The sequence below is a fragment of the Leuciscus leuciscus genome (genome assembly GCF_965113295.1).
Source record: "Leuciscus leuciscus genome assembly, chromosome: 2".
Lineage (NCBI taxonomy): Eukaryota > Metazoa > Chordata > Actinopteri > Cypriniformes > Leuciscidae > Leuciscus > Leuciscus leuciscus.
The window spans coordinates 34,562,355-34,583,623 of NC_138726.1; the positions used below are offsets into that span (position 1 = coordinate 34,562,355).

The 21,269-nt window shown below is 37.5% G+C and overlaps 1 protein-coding gene across 2 annotated transcripts in view; it reads left to right on the plus strand.

Moving 5' to 3' along the window:
* Window positions 1-21,269, plus strand: part of ambra1a (autophagy/beclin-1 regulator 1a) — a 101,277-nt gene that overhangs the window by 16,416 nt on the left and 63,592 nt on the right. For both annotated transcript variants that reach the window (XM_082161750.1, XM_082161751.1), the window contains 2 exons: window positions 2,926-2,997; window positions 3,505-3,605. In XM_082161750.1, coding sequence (XP_082017876.1) covers window positions 2,926-2,997; window positions 3,505-3,605 — 173 coding nt within the window. The remainder of the gene's footprint in view (window positions 1-2,925; window positions 2,998-3,504; window positions 3,606-21,269) is intronic.

Consider the following 21,269-nt stretch of genomic DNA (forward strand, 5'->3'; position numbering starts at 1 on the left):
ATAATTTTAACGTATGTTATCCAGCCACATAGTATTAATGATGACATTGATTAATTCGTTAAATCTAATGAAGTTCTAATGAAATAGGAGTCCAAGGGAAATGTAAGTAGGTGGGATCCAGGCTGTGCATGACAGATGCCCGTTATGGCTAACACTGGATAAGACTCTGCAAAGGCAGATTGGGCACAAATATGGGATTGTTTTTTTGGAATATTTTGTGAATAATCCATTGTTTTTTCCACAAGCAAATAATGAAATGACATGTTCCTTTCAATCTCATTACCAGCCATTTAAAAACCTGAGCATTACTCTCTTAATCTAGGGGCTCAGTTATGAAGACCAGACTCATATTTTTAATATGAAAATGCTCTTTTAATTTGTTTGCAAAATACGTTTTTGGAAGTAGCCAGCTAGTCTGTGCTCAGGGCTTTAGTCATCTGTCCTTTTATGGAACCATTAATGCTCCAAAAATGCCTCTCTTTCCCTCTTCCTAACCCCTCCACTAGTGGAATGTCAGTGCTTCTCTCCACTCCAAACCACACAGCTTTTCTCTCCCTCTCTTTTTTCTTCTTTTTTTGGCACGGATTAGATGCCCTCCTCTGAGCTGATGAATAATTCCACCCGTTGGCTGGAGAGTTCAGCGTTCAGCGCTGCAGTCTGGGACCACAGATCCATATTCATCAGAATATTTATGAAACCCATCAGTCTTTCAGTTAGCCTTCATATTAATATTTATGTTTGCCATATTTTTTTAAAATAAACTTTTTCTTTTCTTTCAGTTCTTTATCAATCATTCCCACTCTTACCTTTGAAGCATACTGATGTTCTCATTTAGCAAAAAATTATTGCAGAGATGCTTAAAGGGTTAGTAAAATGGAATAGTTAAAAATGAAATTTCTATCATTTATTACTCACCCTCATGTCGTTCCAAACCCGTAAGATCTTCGTTCATCTTCGGAACACAAATTAAGATATTTTTGGGGGGTTTGCGCACAAAAAGTATTCTTGTCGCTTCATAACATTAAGGTTGAACCACCGTAGTCACATGGACTATTTTAACGATGTCTTTACTACCTTTCTGGGCCTTGAAAGTTGCAATGACGTTGCTGCCTATGGCTGGTTCAGAAACACCTCGGATTTCATCAAAAATATCTTAATTTGTGTTTAAGAATATGCAAGTTTCAAGATATTTGGCTCACCAAAGAATATTACAAAGAATGGCTTGCCAGTAGGTTTGCCACCCGTCCCCGTAAAATACAGAATCGTCCCTTATTTAAAGGTAAAATGATGCATCATGGGGCGCGATTTGTCCTGTATATTTTACATAGACCCATTAATTTGCAGGTGATTGCATGTTAGTGTCTTTGTTTCCATTGCGACGGAGTCTAGTGAACATGCGCCGTAAACGGGTGTAATGCGCGTCTTTTTAAAACCATGTCGAGCTCTCATCCTCTCCAGATATGAAAAAAAAAGGTATTAATAGGTCTGTCCAGTTACTAATGATGAATGTAAGATGAACTGCAGAGTTTCATTTAGCTGGCAATCTCCATACACATGTTTGAAACCTGGGCGTTACTTTTGACTCTGCTCTGACTTTCAACCAACAGATCAGTGGTGTGGTCAGAAGTTGCTTTTTTCAAGGAATATTGCGAAAATTAAGGCATTTTTATCACCCAGAGACATGGAGTCTGTGATACATGCTTTTATTTCATCAAGATTAGACTACTGTAATGTACTATACTTTGGTGTCTCACAGTCCCTATTGTCACGTCTTCAACTAGTTCAAAATGCTGCTGCAAGATTGTTAACAGGAACAAGGAAAAGCGAACATATTTCGCCAGTATTGTTCTCTCTCTATTGGCTTCCAGTTAAACATTGTATTGAGTTCAAAACACTTTTGTTTGCTTTTAAGGGATTGCATGGACTGGCTCCTCCATACATCTCTGATCTCCTTTCATCCCACCATAATGCTTTTAGAAAACTTAGGTCAACTAGTATTGGTTTTTTGTTTTTGTTTTTAAATTTGGATAATCTCTTAATATAATATTCCATAAATTGTCAGAGCTTGGTAGACAGGTAACTATTATATTTGTAGATGTTATTAGACCGATTAATTCATAGATTGTAATTGTTATTTATTCATTTATCCTTTATAAATATTAATCATATGCATAAATAGTTTTTAAAAGTGCTAAAGTATTTAAATAAAAATGGGACAAATAATTACATAATAATGTATTGGTAATTTAAGTAGTAAATAAATAAAAAATGGAAAAAATTATACCATCCCTGCAGAATTGTCAAAAATATGGTTACTGGTTCAGATTGACTGCTTAAGGCACACCAACATATAATGAAGAGTTATGTAGAAATAAAAAAAATCAAATGTAAAATAATAATATGTGTTCTGTTGCAAGTTCACATACTTGTTTTCATGTTTTCTCATGGTTTATTGTTGAGCTGTCAAGTTATCATGTTGACATAATCAGTTCCAAGACCTTGACACATTTTTTATTTTATTTAATATTTGATTTGATTATTATCATAATTGTTTTATAGGATGTACTGAATATTCTTCAGGTTTATGCAAAACATAAATACGACAAATAGAATATTAGATCTCTGTCATATGGCCAAAAATAAATACAACATTTAAAAAAAAAAAGCTTTTTTGCATAGTTGTTTGACAGATGAAAACTGTAACAATGTATCTTACAAGGTAACATGATGTAACCTTGCTCTCACTTGAAATGTGTCCCCACATTAAGTCCTTGAATATGAGGGTATTGGACCTGGAAAGTCCTTGAAAGGTCTTTGAATTTGAAGTTAACCAAGGTGTGAGAACCCTTTATTAAGCAAGTTATGATTAATTCAGTGATAATTATTATTGTTGCTGACCAGTTGTGTGTATGTGTGTGTGTACAGGGATAATGGAAGACATAGGCCTCCTCGTAACGCACGCATGTCTGCCCCCTCCCTCGGTCGCTTTGTGCCCAGGTAGGAACACTTTTAGCCTGTTTACACCAAATGCACCAGAAAGACATTCTAACTCTGTTCCAGAACCTAGTGAGCTGCCTCTCTGCCTACTGCCTACACAGGCACCTTCCATCTGAGAGTGTGTTGTGTGTCATACAAATAACACTCCGCAGGCAAATTGCACGAGACTTGACTGATTTTAAAACTACAGTAGTTATGTGAGAGAAATTACACAATACTTTAATAATAATATAAATAAACATTATAAATGTACACTACCATTCAAAAGTTTGGGGGTCAGTAAGGTTTTATAAAGTTAATGAAAGAAGTGTTTTATGATAACTAAGGCTGAAAAAAAAAAATCCTGGATATATTGTTTTACTGAGTTTGTCGGAGTGCATTATGAGTTTGTCTTCTCAGTAAAATATGCATGTAATGTCTTATACAGCCTCAAAACTATCAAATATTGGCTTCACATGTCCAGTCATTCTCGCTCACACTGCCTCTGTTTCACTCCATCTCTCCCAGGCGGTTCCTTTTGCCGGAGTTTTTGCCGTATGCTGGAATCTTCCATGAAAGAGGGCAGCCAGGCCTGGCAACACACTCATCTGTCAATAGGGTCCTCGCAGGTACGTTTGCCCTCTAAAGCTTCAGTTTTCTAATATTAGATGGGATGGTGCTCACTGAAGGCTTTGTCAGGGATGAAACTTCCCAAAAATGTTTGAATAATGTCATGAGTCAGGTCAATGACGAGTGCTAATTCGCCCACTCACCCTGCTATTTTGGCTATGAGGGCTCTCAGTGGGGCTCTTTAACAGTAGTTGTATTAGCTTAGACTTTTCTGCATTAAAGGGGTAGTTCAACTGAAAATAAAATATTCTGTCATCTGTTCACTTTCATATCGCCCCAAATATGTATAATTAGTACAAAGAGCTTCAGATGACATGTAATACTTGAGTCGTATGAACTACTTTTGGGGGAGTGTTTGCACTTTTTTAGAGCTTGTCGCTTGGAAATGAGTAGGCTACTAAACAACTTCAGATGAACCAATTGTCATTTTCGAGTAAACTATCCCTTTAGTATTAGCCATATATAGCTGCAGTGACATTAGCAATGTGTTAGCTACGGAAATATTGTTTCAACTACAGTTTTGTTCTTGTTTTTTTTTTTCACCATACAAAACCTTTCAGAACAAACACACATCCTGGCTTCTTCACTTGATTGCAAATATCTATGGTTTTGTATTTCTCAAAATAAGTCCCATGTGCCCCTACCTCTTACACCAAACCTACTGTCAACACACTCCAAAGCAACTTTCTAAACACCCTTAGTCTTGAAATATACATCTCGATACACCTGTATGCCCTCATCACTGGGTTATTTAAAAATATTTCTTGAAGCCAGCTGCATCGGATGTGCTGCTGAACATCTTTCATACATTAAGTCAACAACTTCCAGAAGTGCGGAAGAACCAAACAGATGTTGTGAATGAATAGTAAATTACTAGACATGTACTATGGAGGCAGAAAAAAAATTATGAAACAACAAGCACAGTTCTTATTTTCAGGGCCAACATTAAAAAAATGTATCAGCAATCGTTTGAGTGCTTGTGAGGGTGGACGTCCCATACTTCACAGATCCCACTCCCCACATATCCTGCACCAATTCAAAACAATGCAAATATCCACAGAACTGTTTCTCGCTTTTGCATACCAGCATTCTCTCTCTCCCACACAGAGAGGCATCTTCAGCCCACACTAATTGCAGTGTGTCATACGAGGTTCAGAAATGCCCCTCTCCAAACCCTCTCCAGCTCACAGAAAACAGCATCATGACTTCACTTTACAGAGCATCAATCGTTCTGTCCCTCTCCTCTCCTCTCCTCTCCTCTCCTCTCCTCTCCTCTCCTCTCCTCTCCTCTCCTCTGTGATTTTAAAAAGTGCATGTTCATGTCAATGTTGGAACAGTTATTATGGTCATCTGACAGATTTTTCTGTGGCAAGATGAATAATGTGCATAAATTAACCGTCAATTATTGTTAAATCAGTACTTTATCTAGTTTTGACTAATTGTAAAGTGCACTGGGGGTGAACTAATCATATTGAATTTCTTAGTTTTTAAATAGAGAATTACTTTACCCAGCATCCATTAATCACTCTAGGGATTAAAGTTCTGTAATAGGGGTTGTTTTGTGGACTCCTATTATATTGTGTTTCAAAGGGTAGTTGCATAGCCATGAGGTATGATTGGCCCTTGTTCTAAGATGAGAGGGGAGGACGGTTACGGTGGACTACAGGGCAAATATCCAAACTGATGGCAATTACCAGTACACATTCCACCTCATTCAAGCATTCTCCTCCTCTAACTGCTCTTAGACAACTTTATACAAGCCCCACAGCACAGAGCGCACGCACGCACACACACACACACACACATACACACACATGCACATTTAGACACAATTTTTCACATACTCAGGATTTCTCTCTCACTCTTTCTGCTATTGCTGTGTACTTATTTTTCTACCCTGAGATCAAGGCTCTTCAATTACTTTCTTTTGAGAGCCAGATTATCCAAATGGAAATTTTAGGGGAGGGACAAAATTTTTCAAAGTAATTATTAGATTATAGCACTTTCATTTCAAGTCTAGTCATGTTATTATCAAAAACAAAACTAAATACTAATACTGCAAAGTGTACTGTTTGTTTGTGTATGGATATGTATATATATATATATGTAAAGTCATGCTCAGATTTAATCATACCCCTGGTAAATTTGATCAAAAATGGCTGTAAAAAATAAATCTGCATCGTTTATCCTTTTGATCTTTCATTAAAAAAATTGGCAAAATCCTAACCTTTCCTTTAAGTAAAAGAATTGAAAGTCGGGAGGAAATCACATTATGAAATAAATGTTTGGGTGGCCAAAGACTCTTCAATAATCACAGATGGAGAATTGCAGAGATTAGTTGAGTCTTAGGGTCAGAAAGCCTATCAAAAAAAAAAAATCAAACAACCCCTACATCCCCACATGTTGTTTGGGAGGTTTTCAAGAAAAATGCTCCTCGCTCATCCAAAAACAAACTCCAGCATATTCAGTTGTCAGACACGACTGGAACTTCAAATGGCACAGGGTTCTGTGGTCAGATGAAACTAAAAAAAGAGCTTTTTGGCAGCAAACACGCTAGATGGGATGGTGCACACAAGGATAAAAAGTACCACATGTGTACATTTTAATATACCATTGGATCATTAATGTTGTGGGCATATTTTTCTGCTGGAGGTCCTGGACTTCTTATTTAGATACATGGCATCGTGGATTCTATCAAAGAGCAACAGATAAAAAATCAAAACCTGACAGCCTCTGCTAGAAATCTTATAATGGGCCGTGGTTGGATCTTCCATCAGGACAACGGTCCAAAACAAACATCAAAATCAACACAAAAATGTGTTAGGGAGCACAAAGGGAAGCTTCTGCCATGACCGTCCCAGTTCCCTGACCTGATGAGTGGAGTGAACTGAAGAGAAGCACCAACATGGATCTGGGAATCTGAAGGATCTGGAGAGATTCTGTATGGAGGAATGGTCTCTGATCTCTTGTCAGGTGTTCTCCAAACTCATCAGGCATTATAGAAGAAGACTCAGAGCAGTTATCTTGGCAAAAGGAGATTGCAAAAAGGTATTTAATAAAAGGGTATCAATAATTGTGGCCAGCGTGTTTTGGAGAAAAACATTTATTTGTGATTTCCCCCCCACTCTCAATTCTTTTACTTAAATGAAAGGTTAGGATTTTGGCAATTTTTTGAATGAAAGATCAAAAGGATAAACGATGCAGATTTATTTTTTACAGCCATTTTTGATCATATTTACCAGGGGTATGATTCATTTCTGGGCACGACTGTATATAAATATATATGTATATATATATGTATGTATGTATATATGTGTGTATATATGCATACATACATACACACACACACACACACACACATATAATATTAAAATATATATATAAAATAAATAAAATATATATTATAATTATAATTATATATATTATTATTATTTTACATACATATGTACAGTACACAACTGGATAAAGAAAACATAATTTAATAATGGTCAAGCTTGAAAATGACTCGCAGCCATATACAGAACCAAACATAGGATGTATGCAGGTTCAGTGGGGTTTCCCGCTACTTTTTACGAGCGCTATACTCAACATGAACAATAATTCATTACATTACATTTATATAGCGCTTTTCTTGGCACTCAAAGCGCTTTACATAGAAAGGAGGAATCTCCTCAACAAATAAACTACAACAATTTAATGCTCAATGTCAAAAGTAAGACTGGAGTGAGACTTGATCAAATATGTGTGCTTGAGGAATAGCTGTACTATAGGATTTGCTCCAAATATGGCCTGGTAATTGTTGGCCACTGAGTGTTTTTGATTTCATCACAGCTTTGTACAGAGAGCACTCTCATGTGTCAGGCAGCTCTGTCTTATTTAAATCAACCAAAGGGCTGTATTTGGCCCACGGGCTACTTGGTTTACCAGCCCCTTTTCTGATTCTTCAGTTCTTTCTCATCTGCCTACTAGAAAGTATATTTGTTTTCATTGAAAATTTTATAGTTTTAGTGGTCACCTGATGGATGTGCAGCTTCAAACTACCCAACTAAGGGCCCTATCTTGCGCCCAGCGCAATTGACTTTGTACACCGACGCATGTATCATTCCTATTTTGCACCCGACGCACAGCAGACTTTTCCCTCCACAGACGCAAATCGGTAAATTAGTGAATGAACTTGTGTTCAACAAAAAAAGAGGAGGCGTGTTCCGGCGCAAGCGTTCCCTGGTGCTATTTTGCAGTTTCAGAAAACAAGTCCGCCACTGACCAGGAAAAACCTAGTCAGTGGCACGTTATTCAGATGCTATTTTAAGGGCGCATGCTTGGCCATAATGTAGCGTGTGCACAACGCGCATACACTTTGCTTCTCTCATCTGCACAGACGCATCAGTTCCCATTTTTGCAAACCATACATAATTACAAGGAAAAATATTACCACACGAGGGAAATCATTGTGGTGTCCATGAAGATGTGAAATCTATAGGCATAAATCTAGCATACACATTTACCCAAATTATTCAGGCTAATTGTAGCAATGATGGATCAAACCTGTTTGACCAATAGTGGCAAGACATTCCGCCATTATATTAGCAAATCCGCCATGGAACAAGCGCGCCTGCTTTTAAAGGGAATGTGAGATGACGCTCTGATTGATTTATTGCACGTTACGCCCAATTATACATTGCTCTATGAGTAATGTAGCTACTTCAGACCAACCCATTTTAGATTTGCGTCGGGCGCAAGAGTCATTTATCCCGCCGGTATAATTGCAACAGCGCCTGAGATCCGCCCACAAAGTTACTTGCTTTTCGCGTTTGATACTTGTGTTTCAGATCGTTAAAATAGGGCCCTAAAACTATATTTCTCATAGAAACCAGAAAAAGAAACCCAAACATTTTACCCAAAAATGTTGTCATCATTTTCTCACCCTCATGTCATTCCAAACACGTAAGACTTTTGTTCATCTTTGAAAGATTTGAAGATATTTTTTTATTGTGAATAAAAGTTATAAGATTAAATTAAGTCTGTGAGTAATTGAGTAATTGATGACAGAATTTTCATTTTTGGGTGAACTAACTCTTTAAAGTCCATAAATATTTATGTGCGTTTGTTTATGTCAAGTTAAGTATATTTGTATAGTGCTTTTCACAATACATATAGTTTTAAAGCAGCTTTACAGAAAGCCATATTGTAGATCAGCACAATTCTGGTTAAATTGAGAATCACAATTTTTGTTTTGTTTCAAACAGCGATCATGATTACCCCATGATTCTGAACAGACAACGAAACTAAATAACATGCATTTTAAAAAAACAGTTTGATTGAATGATTTAATTACTCTCATAATAAATACTTAACTTGTTTAATTTCTGGATGAATCAGTGTTTTTGAATTCATTTCTTGAATGAATGATTCAATGACAAATAGAATAAGCGCCAAGTTACTTTCAAAAGGTGATTTGCTCTATTTTGATCACTAAAGTAGACATCAGTGTTTATATCTGAGCTATAAACTTTTGTCCCAATATCACAGAAATAATGAAACTGTGTGGTTGAAAAGACTGTTTGTGAAGCTGTTTCACACCTACACTGTTAGACATTTCAAGGTTTTGTTTACAGTAACTTACTGGCAAAACTGTTTTACAGTAACTACATGGTACTGTAATTGTGTAATACAATGCATTACTGTAAAAACCAAGCTAATCAGTACACTACTGTAATCAGTGGCGTAACTTTGTTTTAAAAAGTGGGTGGGACATGGGGGTGTAACACAATGCTAAATCATAAAATAACATGTATGTATGTAAAATAACATTAATAATAGTACATTGATTGGGTTTAATTTGTCATTTAATGAGGCCAATTATATGTTGTTAGTGGCGAGAATTTTCACGTGAATAAATACATAGATCCGACTATTTTATATGTGTATTTATATGGTCCAGGGGCAGAACTTTTGCCAAGCGTGTCAGAGGTTCTGGGTTTTTTTTTATCAAAACCGATTATGTTTATCAGTTTTGTAATTTCACTGGAACGAATAGGGAGTCTCAACAACGGATTGAAGCACGCGTCCGAGTGAAGACTGTGCGCGAGCCACAAACAAACACATTATCCGTGCCACTGATCGCAGCGGCAACGTGCACTTTGATCAATTGATTTCAGAAACAACACATTTCAGCGCTAGATCGCCTCTTATTTAACAAACGAACGAAATGAATGCTCTGCTAGTTAACTGGAGATGTTTTGTTTATTTGTATTGGTACATTCGTGCCGCGAGATTCTTCAAAAGTGGTGGGGACAATATCGACCTTAGCAAAAAGTGGTGGGGACATGTCCCACCCGAAAATTACGCCTATGACTGTAATTATTTATATTTTTACTAAATATAAATTAGATTTCATAATTTGTTAAATTTGTACACATTAATGGGTGAGTTTAGGGACAACGTTTTTTGTGTTAATTTTAACTCATTCATTGTATTAATGATTTTAACAAAGTAAATATGTCAGAAAGGTTAGCACAAAGATGTGTAAACGTGTTAAATTAACACATTATGTGCTGTCCTTCACTGCACACATTGTTAAAAAACATAAAATCCTAAACAAAACATGGCTAAATGAATGTAGAGTCATTAGTTGTTTAGCTTATATAATTATTATAATGAAATATCAACCATTACATTCATAAAACTGCAGAATATAACTACATTTTTAAGCAGTAAAAAAGGAAATGTCCAACACAGGACAAAACTGTTATTTTCATAATACATGACACACAACCCCACCTTCAAAATAATTCCACTTATCTAAAAAACTAATTTGGATTCATGTACACTGGAGGCCAAAAGTATTTAAGTGTCTTAAAGGTACAATATGTAAGAATTTTGCATTAAAATATCCCAAAATCTCAAGGCCAGTGTTATATATTTTGTTAAGTTGATTACTTACAATATCCCAAATGTTTCCAACTATTTTTAAATAATGAGAAAATTGCGATTTTAACCAAGGAAACGGGGCGTTAGAGCAGGGGGGAGCTGGGAGTCGCCAGTCAATTGGTTGGTTGGTTTCCGCTCGTACTGCGTGGAGTCCTGGACAAATGCGGAAGTTGTAGCGTCTATCAAGCAACAAACGTTAGCTTGTTTCGTGCTGTCGTTATGGAACACAATTATTATTTACTGATTGCAGCTGGTTCTGTCGACAAAGCATGCTTAATTTTATATTTTCCAAATGTAGCATTCGGTAATAGTTAAGTTTATGCAAGGAAAGTATTATTGCTTTAGATTTGTGTTTAGTTTATTGACATTGTTTATCACGTCTGGTGTTTATGGCCATGTAAATAAATATAGCATGTGTTATACATAAAGATGAATCAGTATTTTGGCAAATGATGTGGGCATGTTCGAATGTACTTTTACAACAATTGTTTAGAACACGTAAAACTGCGCAGCGTTATCACAACAATGAATTCAACAAATACAGTAACATCTATGATAACCAATTTAGTATTAAACCTTACTTTTCTTGCGGTTAATTCATTTTAATGAAATAAAAGTGTGATGAGGTTCAAGAGTCAGGAAGAAGACGGGTCGGCGTGACTTGGACTCGTACTTTATTAAAATAAAACAAAACAAACAAAAGTCGTGCACAACGCGCATTCACCGTGGCGACGGCACAATGAGAAGCTCGGATCCACCGGTTTTCTTTCTCTGCGTCCAATTTTCTCTCCAGTCTCTGATTCCAGCACGGTCTCTCCACGCCAATAATACTGCAAAAAGACACAGGTGTTCGTCATTTGCACTTGACCTACTTACGTCCCGCTCGTCTTGTTTCTATCTCTCCCGTTACAGACCGCGCTGAACCACCCCCCCCCCACCCCCCACCCCCCCTCGCCACAAAAAGCATGTCATTAAACGCAACATTTATAAAAATAGAACATCCATGAACATGATTTTTCGATTCCCGTCTGACTGATTTACATCCACGGTGGAGTTGAAAACAACAGTTCCCATCATTCTACGCTCCTTTACATCGTCATCAAGCTACGCCGTTGTTGTTGTTTGGAATGTAGTGCCCTCTAGCGGCAGAAAATGTTGCATATTGTACCTTTAATGTTTTTGAAAGAAGTCTCTTTGATGCTCAAGAAACATTTCTTATCATTATCAATGTCTGACTGTCTACTCCTCCATCTTTTCCACAGCATAGGAGTAAAAGTCATCATCAAAATAATCTTTAAAAAGCAAACACAATGTTTTTTTGTCCACCTTTGCGAATAAATTAACTTCGCCAAAGATTGGTTCCTGTTCAGAACTTGACTGACAACATCAGAATGTTCCCTGGTCTGTATGCGTGTCCACAAACACAAATGTACTCAGTCCTTGAGAGAGAGAGAGAGAGAGAGAGATTTTTAACCTCCATTTTTTTATTTTTTTATTATTATTTCTACTATAACTTAAAGGTATAGCGGAGGATGTTTTACTTCCTGGTGGGTAGTCTAAACTATTGGTCCTCCTAATTGTCAATCATTCTGGTGAATCAATCAAACTTTTCAAAAAGTGGAGAGGGCGGGTCTTATCTAAAATTTGGAAAGATCCTCCGCTATACCTTTAAGAATATATATTTCAAGGGACAAACAGGTTCGCACTTTGCATTAATGGTCCGGTCACAATGTGTCCAGTATAGACAGCCTCTGGCTGTATAGCGTTGTAGACACGTGGTGTAAGGCAAAAATTAGGAAATAAAAAGCACAATGGAATGGTTCCAGAGAGGCCGTTACGTCAAATAAAAAAAATACAGTAATCTCTGTATGTGGTGTTTGACGTCACAGAAAATTCCCATGATGCAATGGGAATCACAGTTATTTACTGTAAAGAGAAATAGCAGTATAATACTGGGGGATTATTATTGCGATTATTATTTTCCCAAATAACGGAAGTGACCTCGACGTCCGGTTTAGCGGTAGCATAAGCCGTCAGGCAAGTGTTATTTAAGTAAACTCCTGATGTACTTAACAACTTTTCAATGCCTCGTTTTATGAGTACAGAACCTATTTATACTACTGTAGAAGTTTGGCACCATTCCCGGCATTATAAGTGGGGTAATTTACGAGATACAACCTTGGATCCGTTAGCACCTGCACTAAGCCATTCAGCTGATATCTCTAAATAAGCTCTAACTTTAATAATGTTCGACCAGAGGAAAAAAAGCTTCTGGGGGTGTTTGGCTCGAGGTCATGGTGCAAAGGACCCTAGGTTGAAATTACTCCGAACCATCCCTATAAATTCATGAAGTCTTGGCATTAAATGTTGCATACATTGCAATTATAATTATATCTTCCTCAATATTTTTTGTTTTCCAATACAAATATCGAAACATCTTTAAATCAAGATACATTTACTTGAGATGCAATATTTGAAAATATAACAAATATCGATTAATGAGAAAAAAAAATCAATTTTTTTTTTGCTCATTTGCAGATTCTTGCAGTTCTTGTTTGAATCATAAACTCTAAAAAAAACAAAAAAAATATTTTTAGGTGAACTATCCTATTCAATTTTCTTTACTTGGTCTTAAAGAGGTCTTTAAAAATCTTAAATTTACCTTCATAAAACCTGCAGAAACCCTGAAAAAAGTATTCATGAAAATACAACTGGATGCCTCAAGTAAATATAATCATTGTCGAAAAGTCAGATTTTATGTTTTACATATTCAAATTTAATCAGTGGTCATTTAAGCAACGACGTTGAGAAATATAGGGTATGTGTGTGTAGTGTATGTGTGTGTGTTCTATATTGTTTAACTACAGATAGGAAATATGACAAAGCCAGAGCTGGAGGGCCTTAGGATGGAGTGTGTAATGAATGAAGGGGTAGTGATGGAGAACAGTGACCCTCTCTAATTCAGCCCGGCTCTGATCCATTCAGTCCTGCTCCACCCAGTGCTGCAGGCCTGAAGGATTCCTCAGGCTCTTGTTGTCAGAGAGAAACCCAGTTTATATGGACTTTTCAGAGCATGAAAAACAGACCCGATTATCTTTAGTCTCTCTCTCTCTCTCTCTCTCTCTCTCTCTCTCTCTCTCTCTCGTGTGCTCTGTCGGGTCAGTGCTGAAGAGGCTGGTGAGTATACATGAGGCGTATGACTGATTTCTGCTGCATGGCCAGTTTGTTAATTTATGTTTTGGTGTGTGAAGTAAATTTCAACCATTTTGAAAAGCACTGATATAATTAGTTTTTTTTCATGAAGAGACACGCTTTTCTTGGTAGTCCTAAATGTAGTTATTGTGTGGGACACTTATGATGACCTCATTTAGCATAACGCACCACATGCCATACAAAGACTCCCTCGGGTAATCGTTCCTTGAAACACTCAGTCGAGCCACTCTTAAAACACAGCTGAGTCTATGAAGAGTTCAGGTGAGGTCTCTCTCTTTCTCTCTCCCTCCCATTTTCTCTTTTTAGTAGTCTTTGTCTTTCTGGGCAGCTCCAGGTAGTGACCTGTTTTTGAGAGGTGCAACATCAGTTCCCCTCAGCTGCTCTTTATTCTTTAACATTGGGAACAGACTCAGAAGTCAGGGGTCAAAAATCCCATCCTAACTATTATACATATCCTATCCTAACTATTTCTTGCTATATGTATTAGAGGATTCTGAGTCTGAAATGCTGTTGAGAAAGTGTTGTTTGCTCTTATATGCATTTTCAGCTGTTAGTCCTTTTATGAGAGAGGTGTGTGCCTTTCCATACCAGTTCAATTGAATTTGCCACAGTTTAACTCTATTTAAAGTGAATGCTACCTGAGGTAAATATCAAGTGTCCCAGACAAGGGTATGAATACTAATGCAATGTATTTCAGTTATCACAGATCTGTTTTTTGCATTATCATTATGGTATATGAAGTGTAGATTGATGTGAAAAACAAAGTAATTTTTGCAAGGAACTGTACGTGACAGAAATTAATTTGCCTCATTCATGAAACCTTTGTAAATAGTAGTGATTTCTCGCATAAAACAGACCTTCCCGAAAACTCATCCGGATTCACAAGCGCTTCGTAAACATCCGATTTCATAGTTAAAACGTGTGTTAATAAATTCCAATAATTAATAAATAGGGCGTGCGTGCACGCTTATTCATAATTAGCATAATATCTGCTTATGAATTATAACTACGTAAATTACGTGACCACGAACGCTGTGGAATCTTCTTGACTCCCTTCTCAGGTTTGGCTTCAGTATATAGCATAAATGCTAAAGAGACTATTTTCATTTAATTTTATTTATATAGCTCAAATAAAAACAACAGAAGTTGACCACTGTGCTTTACAAGGTAAAAGTCCAGGAAACATAAAAGGAGGAGCAAAATAAACCATTTACACATAGGGCCCTATTTTAACGATCTGAAACGCAAGTATCAAGCGCGAAACGCAAGTAACTTTGTGGGCGGATCTTGGGCGCTGTTGCTATTATACCGGCGGGATAAATGACTCTTGCGCACGACGCAAATCTAAAATGGGTTGGTCTGAAGTAGCTTCATTATTCATAGGTGTGGTTTGGGCGAAACGTGAAATAAACCAATCAGAGCGACATCTCACATTCCCTTTAAGAGCAGGCACGTTTGTTCCATGGCGGATTGCTATTATAACGGCGGATTTGCCAGGCGCATGCCAGGAGCGGTTCACAGCCAAGGAGAGCAACGTTCTCGTCACGGCCGTAAAAGTCAAGTTTAAGTCAAGTCAAGTTTATTTGTATAGCGCTTTTCACAATACAGATTGTATCAAAGCAGCTTCACAGTATTAAATTAAAATAATACAACAAAGTTTGTTTCAAGAGGAATTTATTGATTGATAAAATAAAATTAAATATCCCCAAAATATCCCCAACTGAGCAAGCCAAAGGCAACAGTGGCAAGGAACCGAAAAACTTCATCAAGTGACCTAATGGTGTCCTAAAACTCCATCAGGTGACCTAATGGAGAAAAAAAAAAAAACCTTGGGAGAACCCAGGCTCAGTCGGGGGCCAGTTCTCCTCTGGCATTTATGAGCTAGAGGCCGGATTGTAGTTTGAACTGTAGGATTATATGAATGCCTGGCTGAAGAGATGCGACTTTAATCTAGTTTTAATCTCTGTAAAAGACAGAGAAGTTACATTGGGGATGGGAGAAACCCACCCAGATTAGCTTCGGTTAAACAGGTGTATAATAATTTGGGTAAATGTGTAAGCTAGATTTATGCCTATTTTTTCACATCTTCATGGACACAACGATTTCCCTCGTGTGTTAATATTTTTCCTTAATGTATGGTTTTCTAAAAATGAGAACTGCTGTGTCTGTGTGTAGATGAGATAAGCAAAGTGTATGCACGTTGTGCACATGCTACATTGATTATGGCCAAGCATGCACCCTTAAAATAGCCTATGAATAACATGCGCAACACGGAATTGTTTTCTAAACCTGCAAAATAGCATCAGGGAACGTTTGCGCCGGAACACGCCGCCTCTTTGCGCTGAACCGCCCCCGGGTGCGCAAATGCATTTGCTAGTTTACCGACGTGCGTCTGTGGAGGGAAAAGTCCACTGTGCGCGGGTGCAAAATAGGAATGATACATGCGTCGGTGTACAAAGTCAATTGCGCTGGGTGCAAGATAGGGCCCATTATGTAATAGAACCATAATTGAGATTTAGTGAAATGCCCTGTCAAAAAGATAAAACTTTAGCTTAAATTTAAACTCATGTAAAGAGGACAGGGCTCTCAAGGATAAGACTTAAGACTCTCGACTTAAATCGTGAATGTGGCTGGGACAGATTATAACTGCATTACAGATTATAACTGTCTAATTGGCCATATGCCTACTAGTCTAGGTGGTATGCGAAAATTATGGGATTTTTTTCATAAAAGCATGAAACTTGGTACACATGTACAGTTTGCGGCCCTGAACATTTTCAGAAATGGAGCTATCGCAAAAACACCTTTTGCGGCCATTTTACTTTCCGCCATAACTGAATTATCTATTTTGTATTATATCTCCTGAACCAAACATGATAACACAGAAAATGTGATGTCTACCCTTATGTTTTGATGGTCAAGGATTACAGTGATACCATATACAACATAAACTGTTCAGGTGAATAGTTAATGGTGAATTCAGTGATGTTTTGAGAAGGTCTTTTGAGTAGAGACGGCGCATACAAAAACCCGCATGCAGTATACCGGAAGTAAACAAGAAGTAGAGGTAAACATGGCGAGACGCAGCACAGCACCACACTTTTGGAGCGAGGAGGAAATCGCAAACAAAGGCGATCGCTATCTGCCCCGAACTATTCATTATCCGCGTGCTGCTGCTGTTGTTGTTGCCTTTGGATACAGGAAGAAGAATCGGAAATGACGCACATTGCGTCTTAACATTGTCCGTACGTCCAGACGCTAACCGTGCGTCGCCGTTTACACCGGGATATTGCCAATTGATTACAAATTCCATGTATACAGGAGTAACTCTCTCTACTCACGCATGTAAACGGGTTATTCCGAATGTTTCAGAAACCCAAATAGTGACCTTAACCCGACCATAACCCGATATTTGACAGCATGTAAACGTAGTCTGTGAAAGAGACATTGAAGAATAGGTTCAACAACAACAAAACAATCAAAGTTTTTCTGAAATAGATTTTTTTGAAGTAAATCTTTGTGTTTGACACATTCTTTTTAAGCTATGTTGCTACGGTCATATTGAATATTCTATTCTTTACAGTCACTGTATTGTCAAGGACAAGGTTAATGAATAAAAGGATTATGCTTTTTAAACTCTACACAACATGCATGCAATAGACATAGACTATTCACCTGAACAGTTTATGATGTTGTATATGGTATCATTGTAATCCTTGACCATCAAAACATAGGGCTAGACATAATATTTTCTGTGTTGTCATGTTTGATTCAGGAGATATGATACAAAATACATAATTTGGTTATGGCAGAAAGTAAAATGGCTGCCATGGCCACCACGAGGCGTTTTAGCGATGGCTCCATTTCTGAAAATGTTCAGGGCCCCAAACTGTACAACAGTACCAAGTTTCATGCTTTTATGAAAAAGTGAACATATCACCTCAAATTTCAACTGGACTATACCAAAAATTTAAATTTCAAATGATATTTGCATTTTATCCCTTTGATACTGTCGCCTTTTGAGAGCGGCAGCCTCTGGGTAAAGTGAAAGAGGATGCAGCTTGTCAAATCTGTTGTTCATGCAATCAAAATCTCTCCAGATGAAGCAGCGTTATGACATACTGGGCTGCTGAACTGTATCCAGACAACATTGCAGTGCTCATGCCAGCTGGAATAGTGACTAGTTAACGGTTGTAACAGCTTTCCTGCTCTGTGTGAAAGGGTGCAGACCTGACCTCCTCAGTGCTAACTGCCTGTGCCTGAGTGCTGAGATTGTAATTGGTCTTGAGCAGAAGTTTAATCAGCCAGCAGGGCGAGAAATACTGATCCTGCCAAGACTCTGAGACCTGTTTAACTAATCATCCAAACTCTCTTGTTGAATCCTAGCATTAAGAGAATTTGACATTTCATTTTTTTTCCAAATCACTTTGTGAAATAAATGTTTTTCTCCAAAACACGTTGGCCACAATTATTGGCACCCGTCAAATTTTTTATGAGTAAAATATCTCTGAAGTATATTCCCATTAATATTTACATTTTTTAGCACACTAAGGTGACTAGGAGTCTAGCTATGACTTTCACAGGAGTATAAATATGAGGAAACACAAAGGCCAAATTCCATTAATCATCCATCACAATGAGTAAAACCAAATAATATAGTTCTGATGTGCAGCAAAAGATTGTTGAGCTTTACAAAATATAAAGTGGCTGTAAGAAAATAGCTGAAGCATTGAAAATTCCCATTTCCACCATCAGGGCAATAATTAAGTAGTTCCAATCGACTAAAGATGCTACAGATCTGCCTTTAAGAGGAAGGGTGTCTATATCGTCCTAATGCACCGCGAGGAGGAAAGTTTGAGTGGCCAAAGACTCTCCAAGGATCACAGATGGAGAATTGCAGAGATTAGTTGAGTCTTTGGGTCAGAAAGTCTCAATAAAACTCAAACAACCCCTACATGCCCACATGTTGTTTGGGAGGGTTTCAAGAAAAATCCTCCTTGCTCATCCTAAAGCAAACTCCAGCAAATTCAGTTGTCAGACACGACCGGAACTTCAAAAGGGACCGGATTCTATGGTCAGATGAAACTAATTAGTTGTTTGGTGCAAACAGTGTTAAAACGTACCCCATGTCCACGGTTAAATATACAACTGGATCTTTAATGTGGGCCTGTTTTCCTGCCGAAGGTCCTGGACATCTTCAGATAAAAAAATCAAAACCTCACGGCCTCTGCTAGAAATCTTATAATGTGCCATGGTTGGATCTTCCATCTGGACACAAAACAAACATCAAAATCAACACAAAATGTGTCACTGAGCACAAAACTAAGCTTATGCCATGGCCGTCCCAGTTCCCTGACCTGAACCCAAAATAAAATGAGTGGGCTGAACTGAAGAGGAGAAGCATCAACATGGATCTGGGAATCTGAAGGATCTGGAGAAGTTCTGTTTGGAGGAAGGGTCTCTGATCTCTTGTCAGGTGTTCTCCAAACTCATCAGGTATTATAGAAGAAGACTCAGAGCTGTTAACTTGGCAAAAGGAGGTTGCAAGTATTTAATGAATTATGCACCACGTGTTTTGGAGAAAAGCTTTTATTTCATAATGTGATTTACCGCCACTTTCAATTCTTTGGCAATTTGGCAATGCAGATTTATTTTTACAGCCATCTTCGATCATTTTTACCAGGGGTGCCAATCATTTTCTCAGAATATCTTTTGTTTTCCACAAAAGAAAGAGATTCATACAGGTTTGAAGTAACATGAGAGTCAGTAAACGATGATATTTTATATTTTTATTATTTATATTTTTGGGTGAACTCCCTTTAACAAACAAGGTGTTGCAGTGAACTTTTAAAATACATCTCCATTCTTGACTTTATTTTATTTTATCTGAATATTTTAATGAGTGTATCCCCCATTGTCTCTGCTGCCTCTGTCTACCTTATAAAATTCTCCTCAAGCACTCGGCTCCCCCAAAAGTTACATTTTTCAGGGCAATTTGTTGTGCGTCTATGAAGAAAACGATGGCCGTGTAAAAGGTTTAGCTCATAACTGCACTGTGACAGATGATAAATACTTAATCCCTCACCCTCATCCTAGTGCTTTTTTTGTTGTTGATGATAAAATGGTCACGTAAGTGTAGTTAATTCTTGTAAATTCTGTTTGTTCCTCATCTGTTCCACCCCACTCCTCTAAACTGTCTCTAAAATAAAACCATGTTGCTGTAAAATGATTAATTATCTTCTTTGTTTTCTGAAGATGACTTTGTTGCAAACTAATGTGTTTTACGTGTCTGTCATATTAATGACTATTTTAGAGCAGTTTCTTTTGTGATTTGTCCTGTTGTTGACCTGCACTTTTGATTGTAAAGACTGAGGATTTGGTTTCAATCAACACACTCATCTCAGTTCTTTATATCATTCTGTCTTTCCTTATTTCCCCTACCCCTTCAAATCCTACATTTATCTCTGTCGATATGGCTAAAACTTACACTACTATTCAAAGGTTTGGGGTAAGTAAGGTACTTTTATTCAGCAATGATGCATTCAATTGATCAAAAGTTTTAATAAAAATAAAAAGAAGAAATGTTTCTTGAGCACCAAATCATCATATTAGAATGATTTCTGAAGCAGCATGTGACACTGAAGTAATGGCTGCTGAAAATTCAGCTTTGTCATCAGAGGAATAAATTACATGTTAAAATGTTAAATATTAACTTGTTATTTTGCATTTTAATAATATTTCACAGCATTACTGTTTTTACAGCTATCAAATAAATGCAGCCTTTGAAAGCAGGAAAGAGAAGAGAAAAATATTTAAAATGATTACCGACACAAAACTTTTGAATGGTAGTGTAAATTCTCTGTCTTTTAGTTGCACACAGCATACTTTCTGTTTTCCTACGTAACACCCTTAGATGTGTTGTGTTGTATTTCAGGTTAGGTTTAGTGTAAAGTCCATATCATTCTGTTTCCCAAAGGGTCTTTTATAGTGAGGGAAGCTCTCCAGCTCATTAGTCCATGGCTGTTAGAGCAGCTTCTGAAAGCCCCGTCTGAATGCCAGCTTACTGCACCTGGGTGACTGTGGGCCGTAATGGGCAGACAGCAGAGTGCAGGGGGAAGCTGCGTAATAGATATTTATGTCTGCATTACGTCTCCTTGAGTTCAGGTCATAACAGGCAAATCTAATATGTTAGCCAGGCCCAGGATCGACCCTCTACTGGCAAATGGACCTCTAAGTGTACTGTTTGGCCAAAGCCTTCCCTCTTCCCTTCTGTAATTATGGTGACAAGGCTGAGCACTGGAGAGGACAGCCTGACATTTCCTTGTTTACCTCAAAGAAGAGTTTTGTTGCAGGCAGAGACCTGTATTAAATTCAGTGTGTTGTCTTATTTGCTAAGTGCCAGTGTAATATGGTTTATATAACCATTGATGGACTCTTAGCAGAAGAAGTTATTGCAGATAGATGAGATTCCTGAGGAAAACAAAGCTTAACTGTTATTGTCTAGATCATATGCTGAATCA